The following is a 26,990-nucleotide window of genomic DNA, read 5'->3' as shown; positions in this document are numbered from 1 at the left end:
GGGGCAGCAGCCTAAGCAGGGAAGCCCAGACTTCCCTCTCCCCAGCCACTTCGTCCAGCTCTTCCCGGGGGATCCCGAGGTGTTCCCAGGCCAGCCGGGAGACATAGTCTTCCCAACGTGTCCTGGGTCTTCCCCGTGGCCTATTACCGGTCGGACGTGCCCCAAACATCTCCCTAGGGAGGCGTTCGGGTGGCATCCTGACCAGATGCCCGAACCACCTCATATGGCTCCTCTGTCCATAGTGGATCTAACATAATAGTGTGAGAGTCCAGTCCATAGTGGATCTAACTTAATAGTGTGAAAGTCCAGTCCATAGTGGATCTAACATAATAGTGTGAGAGTCCAGTCCATAGTGGATCTAACATAATAGTGAGAGTCCAGTCCATAGTGGATCTAACATAACAGTGTGAGAGTCCAGTCCATAGTGGATCTAACATAACAGTGTGAGAGTCCAGTCCATAGTGGATCTAACATAATAGTGAGAGTCCAGTCCATACTGGATCTAACATAATAGTGTGAAAGTCCAGTCCATAGTGGATCTAACATAATAGTGTGAGAGTCCAGTCCATAGTGGATCTAACATAATAGTGTGAGAGTCCAGTCCATAGTGGATCTAACATAATAGTGAGAGTCCAGTCCATAGTGGATCTAACATAATAGTGTGAAAGTCCAGTCCATAGTAGATCTAACATAATAGTAAAAGTCCAGTCCATAGTGGATCTAGCATAATAGTGTGAGAGTCCAGTCCATAGTGGATCTAACATAATAGTGTGAGAGTCCAGTCCATAGTGGATCTAACATAACAGTGTGAGAGTCCAGTCCATAGTGGATCTAACATAATAGTGAGAGTCCAGTCCATAGTGGATCTAACATAATAGTGAAAGTCCAGTCCATCGTGGGGCCAGCAGGAGACCATCCCGAGCGGAGACAGGTCAGCAGCACAGAGATGTCCCCAACAGATGCACAGGCGAGCGGTCCACCCCGGGTCCCGACTCTGGACAGAAGTAAATATTAATAACACAACAATAAACATTTTTACACGACAAATGGATCAATAAAAATACCAATAGAAATAACAATATTGATAATGAATATTAACAATAATTACCTCTATTATCAACAATACAATTGTTTCAAATGCAACAATACATATATGTAATGATAACTTGAAATACAAAAGAAAGCAGATACATGGAGGGGAAGAAAGAGAAGCAAATTGTATTCACCTTGTAGATTGTTATAGTAGAAGTAGGGTAATCTCTGTCAGTGTGCCATGTGTTACCCAGTTGACACCTCAGATTTAGAGCGACTCTTACACCAAAAATGTGGTCGATACTGATTACTTTTTCTGGTTATTTAAAGATTGCACTATTTTTCCCCAGCCTGTAAGTCAGTGCTGTGCTGCTGCTGACACTGCATTATTATTATTACTCCTCTTATGGATGTCTCAAGTATCAACATTGCAGCTTTTTTCAATTTACAAACATGGACACCCCTGATCCAAGCCAATCAACGGGTGTTGTCAATGACAGAAATGATGTCACTCGCTCGCTCCAAATCCAAGAAAAGATGCGCTCACTTTTGAATTTTCCAGATCCTCATGAAGGAAGAACTCTCCTTCCTCACGGACATGAAGCCGCCTCTGATCCGCCTCCAGCTGGAGATGCCCGGTCCTTTGTACTACTTCACAGAGGACAGCCTTGGGAAAAAGCCAAAGCACAAAAAAAAAGGGCTTCATTACACGTCTTAAATGGGTCATTATTAGGATTTCACATCCTTGGGGTCTACATTAGTGTTTTTCAACCTTTTTTTTTGAGCCAAGGCCCATTTTTTTCATTGAAAAAATCCGAAGGCACACCACCAGTAGAAATATTTTAAAAATGTAACTCGATATTGACAGTAAAAAGTCAATTGTTGAATACCGTATTTCCTTGAATAGCCGCAGGGGCGCTAATTAATTTAAAACCTCTTCTCACTCCTGCGGTTAACAAAACCATGCGGGATGGGCAAGCATGCGCTAATTATTTTAAAACCTCTTCTCACTCCGGCGCATACCTTATCATGAAAAGCACATTTAATAAAAAAAAACGTTATTATGATCTTACCTTTACTTGTAAATGGGTCCATGTGCAGCTGCTTCTGATCAAAGGCATTTTTTCTTATCTTTCTTCAATTTTAAAAGTCTCTGGAGATATTCCTTTAATTATTACCTCCTGCTTCGATTGAAAGTCCAGTTTAGAAAACTGTTTTATTTTAGATATGTAATCCTCCATGTTAAAAGTGCAAGCAAACAATTGCTGCTCATGCTTGCTGCTTGTTGTCTTCTTCTGCAGTACCTGTCTCCTGCAGTACTGGTAGTCGCAAGAAGGATCACTAGCGCCCTCTACCACCAGGAGGCGGGAGTCATTTAATGACTCATATTTGACCCGGCGGAAGTGCCAAGCATGCGCTAATTATTTTGCGAAACGAGTTTCTAGGCAGGCGAATACTATATTCCCGGCGCCAATTCAAGGAAATACGGTATGACTTTAAAGCATAACCAAGCATGCTTCACTGTACTTGTCTCAAAGTATTGTCACCACCTGTCACATCTTATTTGGAGTTGTTTGCTGTTTTCCTGTGTGTAGTGTTTTACTTCTTGTCTTGCGCTCCTTTTTTGGTGGCTTTTCCTGTTTTGTTGGTATTTTCCTGTTGCAGTTTCATGTTTTCCCTTGAGCGATATTCCCCACATCTACTTTGTTTTAGCAATCAAGACTATTTCAGTTGTTGCTATCCTTCTTTGTGGACGCCATCTCTGCTCCACACGCTGTAAGTAAGTCTTTGCTGTCGTCCAGCATTCTGTTTTTCTTTACTTTGTAGCCAGTTCAGTTGTAGTTTCGTTCCGCATAGCCATCCTAAAGCTTCCATGCCTGTTTTTAGAGGCACTCACCTTTTGTTTATTTTTGGTTCAAGCATTAGATACCTTTTTACCTGCACACTGCCTCCTGCTGTCGTCTTCATATTGTGATCATGACAAACCATGTTCATACTTGCCAACCTTGAGACCTCCGAATTCGGGAGATTTTTTTTTTTTTTTTTTCTGTGGGGGGGGTTAAGGGGGGAGGAGTATATTTATAGCTAGAATTCACTGAAATTCAAGTATTTCTTATATATATATATATATATACATATATATATATATATATATATATATATATATATATATATATATATATATATATATATATATATATATATATATATAAATAAAATAAATACTTAACTTTCAGTGAATTCTAGCTATATATATATATATATATATATATATATATATATATATATATATATATATATATATATATATATATATATATATATATATATATATATATATATACACTACCGTTCAAAAGTTTGGGGTCACATTGAAATGTCCTTATTTTTTAAGGTAAAGCACTGTACTTTTCAATGAAGATAACTTTAAACTAGTCTTAACTTCAAAGAAATACACTCTATACATTGCTAATGTGGTAAATGACTATTCTAGCTGCAAATGTCTGGTTTTTGGTGCAATATCTACATAGGTGTATAGAGGCTCATTTCCAGCAACTATCACTCCAGTGTTCTAATGGTACAATGTGTTTGCTCATTGGCTCAGAAGGCTAATTGATGATTAGAAAACCCTTGTGCAATCATGTTCACACATCTGAAAACAGTTTAGCTCGTTACAGAAGCTACAAAACTGACCTTCCTTTGAGCAGATTGAGTTTCTGGAGCATCACATTTGTGGGGTCAATTAAACGCTCAAATTGGCCAGAAAAAGAGAACTTTCATCTGAAACTCGACAGTCTATTCTTGTTCTTAGAAATGAAGGCTATTCCACAAAATTGTTTGGGTGACCCCAAACTTTTGAACGGTAGTATATATATATATATATATATATATATATATATATATATATATATATATATATATATATATATATATATATATATATATATATATATATATATATATATATATATATAAAATAAATACTTGAATTTCAGTGTTCATTTATTTATTTATTTGTTTTCTGACTGACTCTTCAAGAGGAACTGTTTTTGTGGGCAGTTGTATTGTTTGTATTCCGTCACCTGACTTCTAGAACGACGGCGATGGTCAACCAGGCTGTTCTGCAGCAAGCACCGCGCAAATTAGATTTTCCCTGCAAAAATCAAATGCAAGAAAAAAAATCAAACATAGAAATAGATCCCTATACTTTATCAGAACAAAGATTTGTCGTGTGATAACGAGGATTATCCGTCTGTCGCATCCCCAGACTTATCAAACTATCTTGTGCTCCGGACGTCCTTCTACACGACAAAACAGATGAAAACGTGTAAAAGCAGGGAGGTCTACACCTTCTTTGTGTGGCTGGGTCAAGGAAATTGATAACAAGACTCTAATACCGTATTTATTTTCTGACTATAGAGAGCACCTTAATATAAGCTGCACCCACTACATTTTGGAAGAAAGAACATTGTTCCATATATTAGTTGCACCGGACTATAATCCACAGATATATATGTTGTGGAATGAGGTATTCACACAGGAGCATTTTGTAAATGTGTATTTACATACCTTGATTAATAAACCCCTCAATTCCCCCCAAAAATGGATTAACTGGCTGGAATATAAAGACAATATAACATACATCCATAAACGTAGATGCATATGCAAAAGTGCAATACATTTATCTGTACAGTAATCTATTTATTTATATCTGCACCTCATTTCTAATGCGACAAAATGTCGTTCTTATCTGTACTGTAAAGTTCAAATTTTAAATGACAAAAAAATGAATTATAGGTCAAAGTCTAAGTCTAATTGTTTACAAACGGTTTTAGTTATATTATAAAACTTACAAATGCTACTTGGAGTGACGAATGAAGTAGATTCGTTATAGACGGCTACAAGACTGAACGGCGCTTCTACTTCCGGTTGAAAGCCCTAAACAGAAGAACACTGGACAAATTTGAATTTGTTCAAAAGGTGGCGCCATAGCACAAACAATACAACACCTTAATTATTTCCAAACGGTGTCTGTAACGTGGCAGTAAAACGGCTGATCAAACAAAACAGAAGTCATGGTCATGGACCCACTGGCTGCGCAAGCTAGCTCTCCAATCAGCTAAACAGACTCAATAACTCCACGTTGACGTTTTGGTGTATTTACAGAGGAATCGGTGAAACTGAAGTTAATAATACTAACACAGACACTCGTAAACATGTTACAATATTAGCTAATGCTAATGATGCTAGCTTCATTACATTATGATAGCATGTACAAATATGCATGGAGACACTCCTACAGACATCACACATGCAACGGTTTAGTAAGTGTAAACAGTTTTAGTTATATTGTAAAACTTACAAATGCTACTTGGAGTGACAAATGAAGTAGAATCGTTATGGACGGCTACATGACTAAACCACACTTCTACTTCCGGTTGAAAGCCCTAAATAGAAGAACACTGGACAAATTTGAATTTGTTCAAAAGGTGGCGCCCGCCATAGCACAAACAATAAAACACCTTAATTGTTTCCAAACGGTGTCTGTAACAAGGCAGTAAAATGGCTGATCAAACAAAACAGAAGTCATGGTCATGGACCAACTAGCTGCGCAAGCTAGCTCTCCAATCAGCTAAACAGACTCAATAACTCCACGTTGACGTTTTGGTGTATTTACAGAGGAATCGGTGAAACTGAAGTTAATAATACTAACACAGACACTCGTAAACATGTGACAATATTAGCTAATGCTAACGATGCTAGCTTCATTACATTATGATAGCATGTACAAATATGCATGGAGACACTCCTACAGACATCACACATGCAACGGTTTAGTAAGTGTAAACAGTTTTAGTTATATTGTAAAACATACAAATGCTACTTGGAGTGACGAATGAAGTAGATTCGTTATAGACGGCTACAAGACTGAACGGCACTTCTATTTCCCGTTGAAAGCCCTAAATAGAAGAACACTGGACGAATTTGAATTTGTTCAAAAGGTGGCGCCATAGCACAAACAATAAAACACCTTAATTGTTTCCAAACGGTGTCTGTAACAAGGCAGTAAAATGGCTGATCAAACACAACAGAAGTCATGGTCATGGACCCACTAGCTGCGCAAGCTAGCTCTCCAATCAGCTAAACAGACTCAATAACTCCACGTTGACGTTTTGGTGTATTTACAGAGGAATCGGTGAAACTGAAGTTAATAATACTAACACAGACACTCGTAAACATGTTACAATATTAGCTAATGCTAACGATGCTAGCTTCATTACATTATGATAGCATGTACAAATATGCATGGAGACACTCCTACAGACATCGGTTTAGTAAGTGTAAACAGTTTTAGTTATATTGTAAAACATAAAAATGCTACTTGGAGTGACAAATGAAGTAGATTCGTTATGGACGGCTACAAGACTGAACTGCTCTTCTACTTCCGGTTGAAAGCCCTAAATAGAAGAACACTGAACAAATCAGAATTTGTTCAAAAGGTGGCGCCATAGCACAAACAATACAACACCTTAATTGTTTCCAAACGGTGCCTGTAACGCGGCAGTAAAACGGGTGATCAAACAAAACAGAAGTCATGGTCATGGACCCACTAGCTGCGCAAGCTAGCTCTCCAATCAGCTAAACAGACTCAATAACTCCACCGTGATGTTTTGGTGAATTCACTGAGGAATTTGTGAAAGTGAAGTTAATACTTATACAGACACTCGTAAATATGTTAGCATATTAGCTAACGATACTAGCTTCATTACATTACGATGGCATGTACACATATGCATGAAAACACTCCTACAGACATCACACATGCGACGGTTTAGTAAGTGTAAACAGTTTTAGTTATATTGTAAAACATAAAAATGCTACTTGGAGTGACAAATGAAGTAGATCCGTTATGGACGGCTACAAGACTGAACGGCTCTTCTACTTCCGGTTGAAAGCCCTAAATAGAAGAACACTGAACAAATCAGAATTTGTTCAAAAGGTGGCGCCATAGCACAAACAATACAACACCTTAATTGTTTCCAAACGGTGTCTGTAACGCGGCAGTAAAATAGCTGATCAAACAAAACAGAAGTCATGGTCATGGACCCACTAGCTGCGCAAGCTAGCTCTCCAATCAGCTAAACAGACTCAATAACTCCACCGTGATGTTTTGGTGAATTCACTGAGGAATTTGTGAAAGTGAAGTTAATACTTACACAGACACTCGTAAATATGTTAGCATATTAGCTAACGATGCTAGCTTCATTACATTACGATGGCATGTACAAATATGCATGAAAACACTCCTACAGACATCATACATGCAACGGTTTAGTAAGTGTAAACAGTTTTAGTTATATTGTAAAACATAAAAATGCTACTTGGAGTGACAAATGAAGTAGATTCGTTATGGACGGCTACAAGACGGAACGGCTCTTCTACTTCCGGTTGAAAGCCCTAAATAGAAGAACACTGGACAAATTTGAATTTGTTCAAAAGGTGGTGCCATAGCACAAACAATACAACACCTTAATTGTTTCCAAATGGTGTCTGTAACGCGGCAGTAAAACGGCTGATCAAACAAAACAGAAGTCATGGTCATGGACCCACTAGCTGCGCAAGCTAGCTCTCCAATCAGCTAAACAGACTCAATAACTCCACCGTGATGTTTTGGTGAATTCACTGAGGAATTTGTGAAAGTGAAGTTAATACTTATACAGACACTCGTAAATATGTTAGCATATTAGCTAACATATGGCATGTACACATATGCATGAAAACACTCCTACAGACATCACACATGCGACGGTTTAGTAAGTGTAAACAGTTTTAGTTATATTGTAAAACATAAAAATGCTACTTGGAGTGACAAATGAAGTAGATTCGTTATGGACGGCTACAAGACTGAACGGCTCTTCTACTTCCGGTTGAAAGCCCTAAATAGAAGAACACTGAACAAATCAGAATTTGTTCAAAAGGTGGCGCCATAGCACAAACAATACAACACCTCAATTGTTTCCAAACGGTGCCTGTAACGCGGCAGTAAAACGGCTGATCAAACAAAACAGAAGTCATGGTCATGGACCCACTAGCTGCGCAAGCTAGCTCTCCAATCAGCTAAACAGACTCAATAACTCCACGTTGACGTTTTGGTGTATTTACAGAGGAATCAGTGAAACTGAAGTTAATAATACTAACACAGACACTCGTAAACATGTTACAATATTAGCTAATGCTAACGATGCTAGCTTCATTACATTATGATAGCATGTACAAATATGCATGAAAACACTCCTACAGACATCAAACATGCGACGATTTAGTAAGTGTAAACCGTTTTAGTTATATTGTAAAACTTACAAATGCTACTTGGAGTGACAAATGAAGTAGAATCGTTATGGATGGCTACAAGACTGAATGGCTCTTTTACTTCCGGTTGAAAGCCCTAAATAGAAGAACACTGGACAAATTTGAATTTGTTCAAAAGGTGGCGCCATAGCACAAACAATACAACACCTTAATTGTTTCCAAGCGGTGCCTGTAACGCGGCAGTAAAACGGCTGATCAAACAAAACAGAAGTCATGGTCATGGACCCACTCGCTGACGTTTTGGTGAATTTACTGAGGAATTTGTGAAACTGGAACAATACAAAGAGTACCTCTTTGAGCACAAACGCTGGCTTGATCACCACACACATTTTTTGAGCCGAGAAGAAAGCTGAAAAGAAGGAACTTATTGACATCGGACTACATACGTGGACTCGGCTGCATCACAACCGGGAAAAAGGTCACAAATTGGGGCAAATTCCAAACGGCTCTGTGGAGGTCTTGCCTCTCCGGGTTCTTTGGACCACCAATCACTGACATGCCAGGCGCTTCCATGGTTACAATAATGTTTATTGTCAGAATTGTGCAAAGTCTCTGTGCTTTTCAGCCGCTGTCTGTCGGTCTTTTCTCGCTCGCTCTCGCTCGGGCTCGTGCTCGTGCTCGTCCTTTCTCCCCACCACCAACCACACCCTCCTCTCCTTCCCGACTGCTGCCTTTAACAGAGCGACAGGTGATCAGACAAACACTCTCAGCTGGGTCGTCTACGCACCTGTCACTGATCTCGAAGCCGGTCCTGGCACACACCACTTCGCTGCAGGACCGCAGGCCACGCCCCCCCACAGGGCGGATCCCATATTCACCAAAACAGGTAGCAATAAGGAACGTAGAGTTGTTTTTGCACAGCAGGTCCCCTTCAAATTGCAGCTATGAATAATAACCATTACATTATTTTTGTATTTCTCTCAGTACAACACAAATATACAACCACAGCTGTGGTTGATTTTAGCTTTGCTCCCCCCCCCCCCCTCTGGGTAGCGAGTGCGTACAGAATGAATAAGATAAGGATATGCCTGATTTAGAGACAAGGTACACACAAATAGCGAGATGACATGTCACGCCGTGCGAGGGTTTTGCAGCACGGCACAGAATTATGTATTGATTGTCGTAAATAACGCTGTTACTTTTCAGAATCAATGCTTTCAAAAGCTGGTATCTAATTTATCTTCGGGATAGCCAAATATACAACATGTATCAGCCAAGATCATTCATTTATCAAGTGTGTAAATTATTCCTCGGTATCACCCCAACCTCATCATTTACTGCAGTGAGTGCAAGCTAATCCCCAGCCTATATATATATATATATATATATATATATATATTGGTAGAGAAGATTTATATCTGCACACATGCCTCCCCGCCAGATAACTGGACAGCGATGATGCACAACTTCACTGATGATAGTGAAACATACGCAACTTTCGCCTTTTTTTTCCCAGCGAGCCAAATAATATAAACCACGGCCTTCCGCCTACCTGGCATTGCGGCTCTGTAAATCACTGATCCGGGATTATGCGCTTCTTGATAAAGTAGTGCTTACATACCATATTACATCGGCTGCAGGTTGTTTACTGCTTCAGCCGCCGAGACGAAGCTACATCTGCGTTCTCCTGATGGTCCTCGTAGTGCAGGGGTGTCCTAACTTTTTGACTGGGCTAAAAAAAATGGGTTTGAGGGCCGTAAGCCTGCATGTAAAGTAACTATATATATATATATATATATATATATATATATATATATATATATATATATATATATATGTGTGTGTGTACATATCATATCAATAGATTGGATATATAATTAATTAGAGTATGTGAAAGTTGGAATTCTACCTTGTTTACTTCTGTGACAACCTCCTTAAAGTTATAAGAAAACTCAAGCATCAAAATTCCCCCAACATGGATAAGTGTGAAGAGTGCTTTGCATTTTTCCCTTCATGCTTTGTAATGGATTTAAATGAGTGTATTTTTTATTTATTTTAGTGCATGGATGGTTTTTTTTGGACAATTTCCACAAAGTTCAGTTCAGCTCCATGACTAGGGAAGGTTGTTTGCATTGGGTCTTATAAGTGAATGCTGTGTGTGCGCCTCATTAAAGGTCATTGACCGGCACTATTCACATTGTCGAACTAGATGGCAACTATCAAAACTGCCGGACTATTAAAATGATTGCAGTCTCCCTGTGGGTAAGAGTCCATATTACAAAAGCCAAAAGCAGTGAAGTTGTCACGTTGTGTAAATGGTAAATAAAAAGAGAATACAATGATTTGCAAATCCTTTTCAACTTATATTCAATTGAATAGACTGCAAAGACAAGATATTTCATGTTAGAACTGAGAATTTTTTATTTTTTCTGTAAATAATCATGAACTTAGAATTTAATGGCAGCAAGACATTACAAAAAAAGTTGTCACAGGGGCATTTTTACCACTGTGTTACATGGCCTTTCCTTTTAACAACACTCAGTAAAGGTTTGGGAACTGAGGAGACACATTTTTGAAGTGGAATTTTTTCCCATTCTTGCTTGATGTACAGCTTAAGTTGTTCAACAGTCTGGGTTCTCCGTTGTGGTATTTGACGCTTCATTATGCGCTCCAGCACCCCTCCGCGAGGGACAAGCGGGAGAAAATGGATGGATGGATGGATAATGCGCCACACATTTTCAATGGGAGACAGGTCCGGACTACAGGCAGGCCAGTCTAGTACCCACCCTCTTTTACTATGAAGCCACGCTGTTGTAACACGTGGCTTGGCATTGTCTTGCTGAAATAAGCAGGGGCGTCCATGATAACGTTGCTTGGATGGCAACATATGTTGCTCCAAAAGCTGTATGTACCTTTCAGCATTAATGGAGCCTTCACAGATGTGTAAGTTACCCATGCCTTGGGAACTAATACACCCCCATACCATCACACATGCTGCCTTTTACACTTTGCACCTAGAACAATCCGGATTGTTCTTTTTCTCCTCGATCCGGAGGACACGACGTCCACAGTTTCCAAAAAAATATTCGAAATGTGGACTCGTCAGACCACAGAACACTTTTCCACTTTGCATCAGTCCATCTTAGATGAGCTCGGGCCCAGCAAAGCCGGCGGCGTTTCTGGGTGTTGTTGATAAATGGCTTTGGCTTTGCGTAGTAAAGTTTTAACTTGCATTCGCAGATGTAGCGACCAACTGTAGTTACTGACAGTGAGTTTCTGAAGTGTTCCTGAGCCCATGTGGTGATATCCTTTACACACTGATGTCGCTTTTTGATGCAGTACCGCCTGAGAGATCCAAGGTGTGTAATATCATGGCTTACGTGCAGTGATTTCTCCAGATTCTCTGAACCTTTTGGTGATATTACGGAGCGTAGATGGTGAAATCCCTAAATTCCTTGCAATAGCTGCTTGAGAAATGTTGTTCTTAAACAATTTGCCCACGCATTTGTTGACAAAGTGGTGACCCTCGCCCCCGTCCTTGTTTGTGAATGACTGAGCATTTCATGGAAGCTGCTTTTATACCCAATCATGGCACCCACCTGTTCCCAATTAGCCTGTTCACCCGTGGGATGTTCCAAATAAGAGTTCGATGAGCATTCCTCAACTTTCTCACTCTTTTTTGCCACTTGTGCCAGCTTCTTTGAAACATGTTTGCAGGCATGAAATTCCAAATGAGCTAATATTTGCAAAAAATTACAAAGTTTACCAGTTCGAATGTTAAGTATCTTGTCTTTGCAGTCTATTCAATTGAATATAAGTTGAAAAGGATTTGCAAGTCATTGTATTCTCTTTTTATTTACCATTTACACAACGTGACAACTTCACTGCTTTTGGGGTTTGTAAACTCATGTTATATCACCGGCCAAATAGAAGACGTTGGTGCATCCGCGGGCCGTAGTTTGAACCCCACTGTTATATTGTTTTAGCTTGACTTACTTTCTTCTCTTTCTTTTTGTCCCCACAATGGCAAACATTGCCGATTTATTAAAGGTGAAGTACCCAATTTGCATATTATATGTAGAGACAGCGTCTTTGAAATCATTCTGTGCATCCATGTGTTACTAAAGTGGACCCTATATGATTCTTCCTTTCACGCCACCGCCACTCAAATGGTCATTGTATATCTCTGCACCTTTATTCCGATCCTCACCCACATCTAATGGGTTTTGTTTTGGCCCTTGTGCCAAAGTTTCATGGAAATCAAGTTTCCTATATAAAATATATTCTAAACTAAACCTTCTGTAGACCTTGTTTGAATCCAAACGACAATTAAAATGTATGATACCAAAAATGAAATGTACCAGATTATCCAGAAAATAAGAAGTATTTCCAACAAAAAACAGCCTGGAAAAGATGTAAGGCAGGCCTGGGCAAATATTTTGACTCAGGGGGCCAAATTTACAGAAAAATATGTGTCTGGGAGCCGGTATATCAAGCTAAAAACGTTATGACAGACCGCCTTAAAAAATGGAATGGGATTTTAAATTTTTTTACTGAATGAGACACCCAGAATGTACTTGGAAAATAAAGAATGTGGGATTTATTACCTATGAACGATAAAACACTGAATATTGACAACATATGAACGTCACTCACCCTCTCCACCCACATATTTTACAATCTAGCAAAACACAAGAAAAATGCAACAAACACAGCGAAATATGAACGCGAAGGGTCACTAAGCTTCAGAACTTTGTTGTAAAAATCTCCTCCCACGTCTGTCCCTGACACCCGCATTTCAGGCTGGCCTCTCTAGAAACTGCTTGGTGCCTCGTCACTTATATCACCACAGTATGTCATGCAAAAGTGCAGATTCCCGACCATTGAAATACTTTGTATACACTGCAAAAAGTCGGTGTTCAAAAACAAGAAAAACAAAAACAAAAATGAGGGGTATTTTATTTGAACGAAGGAAAATGATCTGTCAATAGAACAAGAAAATTTGGCTTGTCGAGACTTTCCAAAACAAATAAAATTAGCTAATCTCAATGAACCCCAAAATACCTTAAAATAAGTATATTCTCACTAATAACAAGTGCACTTTTCTTGGTAGAAAAAACCCTGCCGACTGCGGCTAAAACCCCTGAAAATCCACAAACTAGCCGCACCGTTTTATAAGCCGCAGGCAAACTTATTCTTTGGCTTTTAACACTACGTGAGTTGTGTGGTCTTCTGTCCTCTGTTGTCCTCTGTGTTTTTTTTTAAAAATAGATTTTGATTTCTATTTACTGTTTTAATTGGTTTTACCCTTTAAAATCGTTTGTTATCATATTTATTTTCATATTGTTTTTATATTGGTTTTATATTTATTTATTTTTTGTTTTTATTCAGTCATTGGTGGAGCCTAATAATGTTTTTAATATTGTTTTTAATATTGTTTTTAACATGGCTGTGCAGCCCCAACATTCTTGTTGTTTAAATGTGCTATATAAATAAAGTGGATTGGATTGGATTGGATTGGATGCAAAGCGTAGGGAACAAAAACATAACGGCTTATAGTCCAGGATTCCCGGTAGTTACACTCATTAAAGGATTAATCAAAGCAAGAGAATATACAACTCAAGCTTAGGCAAGAAAGACACGAAAAAAATCCACAAATTTCAGGCCACTAATTTCTATTTTCTGTTACTTCGGAGTAGATTATGATTAATTCTTCATCTAAACGGGAAGATATAAACATCCCATCAGACGGCATACCAGTGAGAGCAGACATTGTACAGTTGGTGATTGTTTCATTATGTTTGTAGTTTGTTGTTCTTGTTTAGCACTTAGCAGTACTGCTACATGATGCTTAGTATTTCACTAAAGCTGCAAACTTAAAAACTAGATCATCCTCCTTATATTCAGACTCAAAATAAAGGGGTCTGGATCACCATTTGTCTGAAAGTAGTCGTGTTTATCTTAGTAGTGTTGTTGCTGTTGAAGGAAATAGTGAACGTTGGGATGTGTCTAAGGGCAAACGATAAAACACCTTTTCAGTTGCTTGTTTTTTTCTAAACTATTTGCATTACGGCCATCAGCGAAGAAAAATCCACAAACTAGCCGCACTGTTTTATAAGCCACAGGAATCAAAGCGTAGGGAACACAAAATAATGGCTTTTAGTCCGGAATTCCCGGTAGTTACACTCATTAAAGGATTAATCAAAGCAAGAGAATATAAAACCCAAGTTTAGGCCCGGAGATGGCGAGAAAGACACGAAAAAATCCACAAATTTCAGGCCACTAATTTCTATTTTCTGTTACTTCGGAGTAGATTATGATTAATTCTTCATCTAAACGGGAAGATATAAACATCCCATCAGACGGCATACCAGTGAGAGCAGACATTGTACAGTTGGTGATTGTTTCATTATGTTTGTAGTTTGTTGTTCTTGTTTAGCACTTAGCAGTACTGCTACATGATGCTTAGTGTTTCACTAAAGCTGCAAACTTAAAAACTAGATCATCCTCCTTATATTCAGACTCAAAATAAAGGGGTCTGGATCACCATTTGTCTGAAAGTAGTCGTGTTTATCTTAGTAGTGTTGTTGCTGTTGAAGGAAATAGTGAACGTTGGGATGTGTCTAAGGGCAAACGATAAAACACCTTTTCAGTTGCTTGTTTTTTTCAAAACTATTTGCATTACGGCCGTCAGCGAACAAAAATCCACAAACTGGCCGCACTGTTTTATAAGCCACAGGAATCAAAGCGTAGGGAACACACAATAATGGCTTTTAGTCCGGAATTCCCGGTAGTTACACTCATTAAAGGATTAATCAAAGCAAGAGAATATAAAACCCAAGCTTAGGCCCGGAGATGGCGAGAAAGACACGAAAAAATCCACAAATTTCAGGCCACTAATTTCTATTTTCTGTTACTTCGGAGTAGATTGTGATTAATTCTTCATCTAAACGGGAAGATATAAACATCCCATCAGACGGCATACCAGTGAGAGCAGACATTGTACAGTTGGTGATTGTTTCATTATGTTTGTAGTTTGTTTTTCTTGTTTAGCACTTAGCAGTACTGCTACATGATGCTTAGTGTTTCACTAAAGCTGCAAACTTAAAAACTAGATCATCCTCCTTATATTCAGACTCAAAATAAAGGGGTCTGGATCACCATTTGTCTGAAAGTAGTCGTGTTTATCTTAGTAGTGTTGTTGCTGTTGAAGGAAATAGTGAACGTTGGGATGTGTCTAAGGGCAAACGATAAAACACCTTTTCAGTTGCTTGTTTTTTTCAAAACTATTTGCATTACGGCCGTCAGCGAAGAAAAATCCACAAACTAGCCGCACTGTTTTATAAGCCACAGGAATCAAAGCGTAGGGAACACAAAATAATGGCTTTTAGTCCGGAATTCCCGGTAGTTACACTCATTAAAGGATTAATCAAAGCAAGAGAATATAAAACCCAAGCTTAGGCCCGGAGATGGCGAGAAAGACACGAAAAAATCCACAAATTTCAGGCCACTAATTTCTATTTTCTGTTACTTCGGAGTAGATTATGATTAATTCTTCATCTAAACGGGAAGATATAAACATCCCATCAGACGGCATCCCAGTGAGAGCAGACATTGTACAGTTGGTGATTGTTTCATTATGTTTGTAGTTTGTTGTTCTTGTTTAGCACTTAGCAGTACTGCTACATGATGCTTAGTATTTCACTAAAGCTGCAAACTTAAAAACTAGATCATCCTCCTTATATTCAGACTCAAAATAAAGGGGTCTGGATCACCATTTGTCTGAAAGTAGTCGTGTTTATCTTAGTAGTGTTGTTGCTGTTGAAGGAAATAGTGAACGTTGGGATGTGTCTAAGGGCAAACGATAAAACACCTTTTTAGTTGCTTGTTTTTTTCAAAACTGTTTGCATTACGGCCGTCAGCGAAGAAAAATCCACAAACTAGCCGCACTGTTTTATAAGCCACAGGAATCAAAGCGTAGGGAACACAAAATAATGGCTTTTAGTCCGGAATTCCCGGTAGTTACACTCATTAAAGGATTAATCAAAGCAAGAGAATATAAAACCCAAGCTTAGGCCCGGAGATGGCGAGAAAGACACAAAAAAATCCACAAATTTCAGGCCACTAATTTCTATTTTCTGTTACTTCGGAGTAGATTATGATTAATTCTTCATCTAAACGGGAAGATATAAACATCCCATCAGACGGCATACCAGTGAGAGCAGACATTGTACAGTTGGTGATTGTTTCATTATGTGTGTAGTTTGTTGTTCTTGTTTAGCACTTAGCAGTACTGCTGCATGATGCTTAGTGTTTCACTAAAGCTGCATCTGCTTATTAATCAGCTTCTAAAACTTAAAAACTAGATCATCCTCCTTCAAAATAAAGGTTTCTGGACCACCATTTGTCTCAAAGTAGTTGTGTTTATCTTAGTAGTGTTGTTGCTGTTGAAGGAAATAGTGAACGTTGGGATGCGTCTAAGGGCAAACGATAAAACACCTTTTCAGTTGCTTGTGTTTTTGGCCGTGTATATATAGCCTAGAGCGAAGAAAAATCCACAAATTAGCCGCACCGTTTTATAAGCCGCAGGGTTCAAAGCGTACGGGAAAAAAAAAAAAATAGCGACTTATAGTCAGGAATTTCTGGTAGTTACACTCATTAAAGGATTAATCAAAGCAAGAGAATATAAAACCCAAGCTTAGGCCCGGAGATGGCGACAAAGACACGAAAAAATCCACAAATTTCAGGCCACTAATTTCTATTTTCTGTTACTTCGGCGTAGATTATGATTAATTCTTCATCTAAACGGGAAGATATAAACATCCCATCAGACGGCATCCCAGTGAGAGCAGACATTGTACAGTTGGTGATTGTTTCATCATGTTTGTGGTTTGTTGTTCTTGTTTAGCACTTAGCAGTACTGCTACATGATGCTTAGTATTTCACTAAAGCTGCAAACTTAAAAACTAGATCATCCTCCTTATATTCAGACTCAAAATAAAGGGGTCTGGATCACCATTTGTCTGAAAGTAGTCGTGTTTATCTTAGTAGTGTTGTTGCTGTTGAAGGAAATAGTGAACGTTGGGATGTGTCCAAGGGCAAACGATAAAACACCTTTTCAGTTGCTTGTTTTTTTCAAAACTATTTGCATTACGGCCGTCAGCGAAGAAAAATCCACAAACTAGCCGCACTGTTTTATAAGCCACAGGAATCAAAGCGTAGGGAACACAAAATAATGGCTTTTAGTCCGGAATTCCCGGTAGTTACACTCATTAAAGGATTAATCAAAGCAAGAGAATATAAAACCCAATTTTAGGCCTGGAGATGGCGAGAAAGACACGAAAAAATCCACAAATTTCAGGCCACTAATTTCTATTTTATGTTACTTAGGAGAAGATTGTGATTAATTCTTCATCTAAACGGGAAGATATAAACATCCCATCAGACGGCATACCAGTGAGAGCAGACATTGTACAGTTGGTGATTGTTTCATTATGTTTGTAGTTTGTTGTTCTTGTTTAGCACTTAGCAGTACTGCTACATGATGCTTAGTATTTCACTAAAGCTGCAAACTTAAAAACTAGATCATCCTCCTTATATTCAGACTCAAAATAAAGGGGTCTGGATCACCATTTGTCTGAAAGTAGTCGTGTTTATCTTAGTAGTGTTGTTGCTGTTGAAGGAAATAGTGAACGTTGGGATGTGTCTAAGGGCAAACGATAAAACACCTTTTCAGTTGCTTGTTTTTTTCAAAACTATTTGCATTACGGCCGTCAGCGAAGAAAAATCCACAAACTAGCCGCACTGTTTTATAAGCCACAGGAATCAAAGCGTAGGGAACACAAAATAATGGCTTTTAGTCCGGAATTCCCGGTAGTTACACTCATTAAAGGATTAATCAAAGCAAGAGAATATAAAACCCAAGCTTAGGCCCGGAGATGGCGAGAAAGACACGAAAAAATCCACAAATTTCAGGCCACCAATTTCTATTTTCTGTTACTTCGGAGTAGATTAAAACTAGATCATCTTCCTTCAAAATAAAGGTTTCTGGACCACCATTTGTCTCAAAGTAGTTGTGTTTATCTTAGTAGTGTTGTTGCTGCTGAAGGAAATAGTGAACGTTGGGATGCGTCTAAGGGCAAACGATAAAACACCTTTTCAGTTGCTTGTGTTTTTGGCCGTGTATATATAGCCTAGAGCGAAGAAAAATCCACAAATTAGCCGCACCGTTTTATAAGCCGCAGGGTTCAAAGCGTACGGGAAAAAAAAAAAAATAGCGACTTATAGTCAGGAATTTCTGGTAGTTACACTCATTAAAGGATTAATCAAAGCAAGAGAATATAAAACCCAAACTTTTTTTTTGCAGCCCGAAACACAACAGATATGAGCAGCAAACAGACTATTAACAGTAAATATGTGTTGTTGTTCTCCATTATATTTCCGCGTGCCTTGGAAGGGGTCTCGCATGACTCGCCCCATCTGTCTGGAAGATAAAGCACCTGTCCGTCTTGCTTTCTGTACTGTTCCCCGCAGCATCTCATCAGATATCCCAGCGAGTACCACAGGGGTCCATTTACTCTCTCATGAAACAACCGCTCCCTTGCCACTTGGCAACAAAATCATTCCATAAACAAAGATAAAAGTCGCAGTGTCTTCCCCTCGTAAAAAAAATAAATAAATAAAAAAGCCTTATGGGGAAAATTACGCCTTGTAAGCAATCTCCACTTTGCCCCAATAAGAGTTACTTTTTGACTCCCAAAGTTCTCCACAATGCAGCGTAATCATCTCCCCCATTCATGCCTGCTTGATGACATCCAGCCCGGCTCTTTTCTCTTCCAGCTGAGGAAGGCGGTGATGGACCACATCTCCGACTCCTTCCTGGAGACCAACGTTCCTCTGTTGGTGCTCATCGAAGCGGCCAAGAGCGGGAACGAGAAGGAGGTGAAGGAGTACGCCCAGGTGTTCCGTGAACATGCCAACAAGCTTGTGGAGGTCAGTCATAAATAATACATGCATGTGGTCTCCTTCTTACTCACTGAGTGCTGTGGAAATATCATGGCATCAAGCGGCTCAGGGCGCTTATGAGAAGATTCTAACTTGACCTCTGTCAGGTTGAAATCTAATAACACCTTCAGTGCATACAGTGGTGGTCAAAAGTGTACGTACACTTGTAAAGAACATCATGTCATGGCTGTCTTGAGTTTCCAATCATTTCTACAACTCTTATTTTTTTGTGATAGAGTGATTGGAGCACATACTTGTTGCTCACAAAAAACATTCATGAAGTTTGCTTCTTTTATTAATTTATTATGGGTCTACTGAAAATGTGAGCAAATGTGCTGGCTCAAAAGTATACATACAGCAATGTTAATATTTGCTTACATGTCCCTTGGCAAGTTTCACTGCAATAAGGCACTTTTGGTAGCCATCCACAAGCTTCTGCTGGAATTTTTGACCACTCCTCTTGACAAAATTGGTGCAGTTCAGGTAAATGTGTTGCTTTTCTGACATGGACTTGTTTCTTCAGCATTGTCCACACCTTTAAAGGCCTACTGAAAGCCACTACTACCGACCACGCAGTCTGATAGTTGATATATCAATGATGAAATATTAACATTGCAACACATGCCAATACATGTCAGATTAGTAAAGTGCAATTTCCCGCGAAATATCCTGCTGAAAACGTCTCGGTATGATGACGTCTGCGCGTGACGTCCACGGATTGTAGCGGACATTTTGGGACAGCATTGTGGCCAGCTATTAAGTCGTCTGTTTTCATCGCAAAATTCCACAGTATTCTGGACATCTGTGTTGGTGAATCTTTTGCAATTTGTATAATGAACCATGAAGACAGCAAAGAAGAAAGCTGTAGGTGGGAAGCGGTGTATTGGCGGCCGGCTGCAGCAACACAACCACGTAGCCGGTGTTTCATTGTTTACATTCCCGAAAGATGACAGTCAAGCTTTACCATTGGCTTGTGGAGAACTGGGACAACAGAGACTCTTACCAGGAGGACTTTGAGTTGGATACGCGCTACCGTGAGTACGCAGCTGCGGCTTCCAAACATTTGATCGCTTGCCCGTACGTACTTGCCACTATGTGCATGTCACGTACGTAACTTTGGGGAAATATATGTGCTGTATGAACTTTACGGAGGTGAACGGTACTTTGGGCTGTGGGATTGAGTGTGTTGTGCGGGTGTTTGAGTTGTATAGAGCAGTGGTCCCCAACCTTTTTGTAGCTGCGGACCGGTCAACGCTTGAAAATTTGTCCCACGGACCGGTGGGGGGGGGGGGGGGGGGGGGGGGGGGTGGGGTGGGGGGGGGGGGCTATTTAAAAAAAAAAAATTTTTTTTTTTTTTTTTTTTTTTTTTTTTTTACATTAATAAATACAATCATGTGTGCTTACGGACTGTATCCCTGCAGACTGTATTGATCTATATTGATATAGAATGTATATATTGTGTTTTTTATGTCGATTTCATTAAAAAACTTTTTTTTTTTTTTTTTTTTTTTAATTCTTGTGCGGCCCGGTACCAATCGGCCCGGTGGTTGGGGACCACTGGTATAGAGGCTTTTCAGTCACGTGGTTTTATCACGTGACTTTGTGTTACGCCGCCATCTTGCCGGTCAACCGGTCAGCTCGTTCCTACGTGTTCGTACAGATTCAGTTTGATTTCTGCGCTACATTTTCACCGATTTCATCCGAATTATGGCTGATTTGCTATCCAATGAAGTTGTGCATTTGGATGAAGAGTCCAAGAAACGTTACCGAGAGAAGTGGAACCTTGTTGGCACAACGGATCCGTACCTTTTACCGAGAAGCATGCTAAAATCACCTGAGCATTTTGCAACAGCCGACCTGCATGATCTCTCATATCCACACATTTATAATTACCTCGTCGATTCACCATCTCCGTACACTGGAAAGGACCTTAAAGGCCTACTGAAAGCCACTACTACCGACCATGCAGTCTGATAGTTGATGTATCAATGATGAAATCTTAACATTGCAACACATGCCAATACGGCCGGGTTAACTTATAAAGTGACATTTAAAATTTCCCGGGAAATATCCGGCTGAAACGTCGCGGTATGATGACGTATGCGCGTGACGAAGTCAGAGTAACGGAAGTTATGGTACCCCGTGGAATCCTATACAAAAAGCTCTGTTTTCATTTCATAATTCCACAGTATTCTGGACATCTTTTGCAATTTGTTTAATGAACAATGAAGGCTGCAAAGAAGACTGTTGTAGGTGGGATCGGTGTATTAGCAGCGGACTACAGCAACACAACCAGGAGGACTTTGTTGGAGCGCTAGCCGCCGACCTCACCTTGACTTCCTACGTCTCCGGGCCGCCAAGCGCATAGGGTGAAGTCCTTCGTCCTTCTGCCGATCGCTGGAACGCAGGTGAGCACAGGTGTTGATGAGCAGATGAGGGCTGGCTGGCGTAGGTGGAGAGCTAATGTTTTTAGCATAGCTCCGTGAGGTCCCGTAGCTAAGTTAGCTTCAATGGCGTCGTTAGCACAGCATTGTTAACCTTCGCCAGCCTGGAAAGCATTAACTGTGTATTTACATGTCCACGGTTTAATAGTATTGTTGATTTTCTATCTATCCTTCCAGTCAGGGTTTTTTTTTTTGTGTTTCTATATGCAGTTAAAGCACGGTGCTATCACGTTAGCTCGTAGCTAAAGCATTTCGCCGATGTATTGTCGTGGAGATAAAAGGCACTGAATGTCCATTTCGCGTTCTCGACTCTCATTTTCAAGAGGATATAGTATCCGAGGTGGTTTAAAATACAAATCCGTGATCCACAATAGAAAAAGGAGAGTGTGGAATCCAATGAGCCAGCTTGTACCTAAGTTACGGTCAGAGCGAAAAAAGATACGTCCTGCACTGCATTCTAGTCCTTCATTCTCACGTTCCTCATCTACGAATCTTTCATCCTCGCTCAAATTAATGGGGTAATCGTCACTTTCTCGGTCCGAATCTCTCTCGCTCCATTGTAAACAACGGGGAATTGTGAGGAATACTAGCTCCTGTGACGTCACGCTACTTCCGCTACAGGCAAGGCTTTTTTTTATCAGCGAGCAAAAGTTGCAAACTTTATCGTCGATTTTCTCTACTAAGTCCTTTCAGCAAAAATATGGCAATATCGCGAAATGATCGAGTATGACACATAGAATGGATCTGCTATTCCCGTTTAAATAAAAAAAAAAAATTTCAGTAGGCCTTTAAGGCACGCAAGAGTCTGGGTGCCTACAAGTATTTTACAACAGGTTTTGTGCCTGATGGGCTGATATGGCAGATTCCAAACAAGAATCGATTTCTTCTCATGACCAAGGTAAGGAAAAAGCACACACAGAAGAGCCTACTGTCTGTTTACAAATCCGCGTGGCAGTAACAGTGTGATTGTGACAAAACTACTGAAGTGATTCTAATGAAAACTCACATTGTTAAGCTGCCTCGCTGCCTTTCTAAAAATGCACCCAGCATTTTCAACAATCATATTTGCATCATCCCATATTGTATTATTTCACATTTTGTGAAACAAATCAGGGGTAAATAGTTTGTTTACACACCTGATATGAAGTGTTCGTTGCATATCCTTGTGTAAATCGTAGGTTTCTATTGTTCACGACAAATCGCCGCAATCCATTTATCGCGTTTTTGATGTTTGCCGGGAATCTATAGAACAGGGGTCACCAACCTTTTTGAAACCAAGAGCTACTTCTTGGGTACTGATTAATGCAAAGGGCTACCAGTTTGATACACACTGCTCAATTTACCTTTAACTCTATTTTATTATTAATAATTAATGATATTTACACTTAATTGAACGGTTTAAAAGAGGAGAAAACGTGAAAAAAATGACAATTAAATTTTGAAACATAGTTTATCTTCAATTTCGACTCTTTAAAATTCAAAATTCAACCGAAAAAAAGAAGACAACAACTAGCTAATTTGAATCTTTTTGAAAAAATTTAAAAAATAATTTATGGAACATCATTAGTAATTTTTCCTGATTAAGATTAATTTTAGAATTTTGATGACATGTTTTAAATAGGTTAAAATCCAATCTACACTTTGTTAGAATATATAACAAATTGGACCAAGCTATATTTCTAACAAAGACAAATCATTATTTCTTCTAGATTTTCCAGAACAACATTTTTAAAAGAAATTCAAAAGACTTTAAAATACAATTTAAATTTAATTCTACAGATTTTCTAGATTTGCCAGAATTTTTAAAAATTTTTTTAATCATAATAAGTTTGAAGAAATATTTCACAAATATTCTTCGTCGAAAAAACAGAAGCTAAAATGAAGAATTAAATTAAAATTGATTTATTATTCTTTAAAATAAAAAAAAATAATTTACTTGAACATTGATTTAAATTGTCAGGAAAGAAGAAGAAGGAATTTAAAAGGTAAAAAGGTATATGTGTTTAAAAATCCTAAAATCATTTTTAAGGTTGTATTTTTTTTTCTAAAATTGTCTTTCTGAAAGTTATCAGAAGCAAAGTAAAAAAATTTATGAATTTATTTAAACAAGTGAAGACCAAGTCTTTAAAATATTTTCTTGGATTTTCAAATTCTATTTGAGTTTTGTCTCTCTTAGAATCAAAAATGTCAGGCAAAGCGAGACCAGCTTGCTAGTAAATAAATACAATTTAAAAAATAGAGTCAGCTCACTGGTAAGTGCTGCTATTTGAGCTATTTTTAGAACAGGCCTGCGGGCTACTCATCTGGTCCTTACGGGCTACCTGGTGCCCGCGGGCACCACGTTGGTGACCCCTGCTATAGAAGCTCGTCTATTGCTACATCCAACAGCACAGCAGGTTTCAGGTGTTGTTCCTGAAAACGCACCCCTGCCGTAGAATGCACCACCTGACGCGGATGCGCGCTTACGTCACTCGTTTCGAAAAGTGTATCCAAACTCGGCTTTAATGACTGAAGTGGCTGAAATCGCCTCCTTTAAATCGCCTCTTTCGGTTCCAAGCTCAAATAGCAGCAGATTTAACAAGAAAGCGTGTGTGAGTCGTTGACGGGCACTGAACTGGTGACCGGCAAGATGGCCGCCAAGCTAATGTCACGTGGCTGATGACGTCAGCTGCAAAGCCTCTATAGGTGGGTTGTATGGACGGGAGGGGGGAGGTGTTTGTTATGCGGGATTAATTTGTGGCATATTAAATATAAGCCTGGTTGTGTTGTGGCTAATAGAGTATATATATGTCTTGTGTTTATTTACTGTTTCAGTCATTCCCAGCTGAATATCAGGTGCCACCCGCCTCTCACAGCATCTTCCCTATCTGAATCGCTTTTACTGCCCTCTAATCCTTCACTCTCACTTTCCTCATCCACAAATCTTTCATCCTTGCTCAAATTAATGGGGAAATCGGCGCTTTCTCGGTCCGAATCGCTCTCGCTGCTGGTGGCCATGATTGTAAACAATGTGCAGGTGTGAGGAGCTCCACAACCTGTGACGTCACGCTACTTCCGGTACAGGCAAGGCTTTTTTTATCAGCGACTAAAAGTTGCGAACTTTATCGTCGATGTTCTCTACTAAATCCTCTCAGCAAAAATATGGCAATATCGCGAAATGTTCAAGTATGACATAGAATGGACCTGCTATCACCGTTTAAATAAGAAAATCGCATTTCAGTAGGCCTTTAAAGGCCTACTGAAACCCACTACTACCGACCACGCAGTCTGATAGTTTATATATCAATGATGAAATCTTAACATTATAACACATGCCAATACGGCCGGGTTAACTTATAAAGTGACATTTTAAATTTGCCGCTAAACTTCCGGTTCGAAACGCCTCTGAGGATGACGTATGCGCGTGACGTAGACCGGCGAACACGGGTATGCCTTCCACATTGAAGCCAATACGAAAAAGCTCTGTTTTCATTTCATAATTCCACAGTATTCTGGACATCTGTGTTCGTGAATCTGTTTCAATCATGTTCATTGCATTATGGAGAAGGAAGCCGAGCAAGCAAAGAAGAAAGTTGTCGGTGCGAAATGGACGTATTTTTCGAACGTGGTCAGCCACAACAGTACACAGCCGGCGCTTCTTTGTTTACATTCCCGAAAGATGCAGTCAAGATGGAAGAACTGGGATAACAGAGACTCTAACCAAGAGGACTTTTGACTTGGATACACAGACGCCTGTAGAGAACTGGGACAACACAGACTCTTACCAGGATTACTTTGATTTGGATGACAAAGACGCAGACGTGCTACTGTGGGTATGCAGCTTTGGCTTCTAAACATTTGATCGCTTGACCGTATGTGCGCAACTTTTTTTTGCGTATGTACGTAACTTTTTAAAAATATATAAGCTTTATGAACCTTGGGTTAGGTGAACGGTCTTTTGGGCTGAGTGATTGTGTGTGTTGATCAGGTGTTTGAATTGTATTGGCGTGTTCTATGGAGCTAGGAGCTAGCAGAGGAGCTAGGAGCTAGCATAACAAACACGCAGGTGTTTTTATGCAGGATTAATTTGTGGCATGTTAAATATAAGCCTGGTTGTGTTGTGGCTAATAGAGTAAATATATGTCTTGTGTTTATTTACTGTTGTAGTCATTCCCAGCTGAATATCAGGTCACCCCCGGCTCTCACAGCATCTTCCCTATCTGAATAGCTTCAACTCCCCACTAGTCCTTCACTTGCACTTTACTCATCCACAAATCTTTCATCCTCGCTCAAATTAATGGGGAAATTGTCGCTTTCTCGGTCCGAATCTCTCTCACTTCATGCGGCCATCATTGTAAACAATAGGGAACTTTGCGTATATGTTCAACTGCCTACGTCACGCTACTTCCGGTAGGGGCAAGCCTTTTTTTTATCAGATACCAAAAGTTGCAATCTTTATCGTCGTTGTTCTATACTAAATCCTTTCAGCAAAAATATGGCAATATCGCGAAATGATCAAGTATGACACATAGAATAGATCTGCTATCCCCGTTTAAATTAAAAAAAATCATTTCAGTAGGCCTTTAAGTCAGGACTTTGGGAAGGCCATTCTAAAACCTTCATTCTAGCCTGATTTAGCCATTCCTTTACCACTTTTGAGGTGTATTTGGGGTCATTGTCCTGTTGGAACACCCAACTGCGCCCAAGACCCAACCTCCGGGCTGATGATTTTAGCTTGTCCTGAAGAATTAGGAGGTAATCCTCCTTTTTCATTGTCCCATTTAAAGCACCAAAACAGGCCCAGAGCATGATAACACCACCACCATTCTTGACAGCTCCATTTTTGTTTCATCTGACCACAGGACTTTCCTCCAGAAGGTCTTATCTTTGTCCATGTGATGTCAGATGAAACAAAAATGGAGCTGTTTAGCCACAATACCCAGCAATATGTTTGGAGGAGAAAAGGTGAGGTCTTTAGTCCCAGGAACACCAAGCCTACCGTCAAGCATGGTGGTGGTAGTATTATGCTCTGGGCCTGTTTTGCTGCCAATGGAACTGGTGCTTTACAGAGGATTACCTCCAAATTCTTCAGGACAAGCTAAAATCATCAGCCCGGAGGTTGGGTCTTGGGCGCAGTTGGGTGTTCCAACAGGACAATGACCCCAAACACACGTCAAAAGTGGTAAAGGAATGGCTAAATCAGGCTAGAATGAAGGTTTT

The 26,990-nt window shown here is 39.6% G+C and overlaps 1 protein-coding gene across 1 annotated transcript in view; it reads left to right on the top strand.

The window, feature by feature from the left end:
• ctnna2 (catenin (cadherin-associated protein), alpha 2) overlaps positions 1–26,990 on the top strand; it is a 960,302-nt gene that overhangs the window by 635,326 nt on the left and 297,986 nt on the right. The window contains exon 9 of the mRNA XM_062033032.1: positions 19,183–19,335. Within this exon, the coding sequence (XP_061889016.1) occupies positions 19,183–19,335 (153 nt within the window). The remainder of the gene's footprint in view (positions 1–19,182; positions 19,336–26,990) is intronic.

Source organism: Entelurus aequoreus, linkage group LG22 (genome assembly GCF_033978785.1).
Source record: "Entelurus aequoreus isolate RoL-2023_Sb linkage group LG22, RoL_Eaeq_v1.1, whole genome shotgun sequence".
NCBI lineage: Eukaryota > Metazoa > Chordata > Actinopteri > Syngnathiformes > Syngnathidae > Entelurus > Entelurus aequoreus.
The sequence above is the reverse complement of the archived record's forward strand: the minus strand, read 5'-3'. Positions and strand labels throughout refer to the sequence as shown.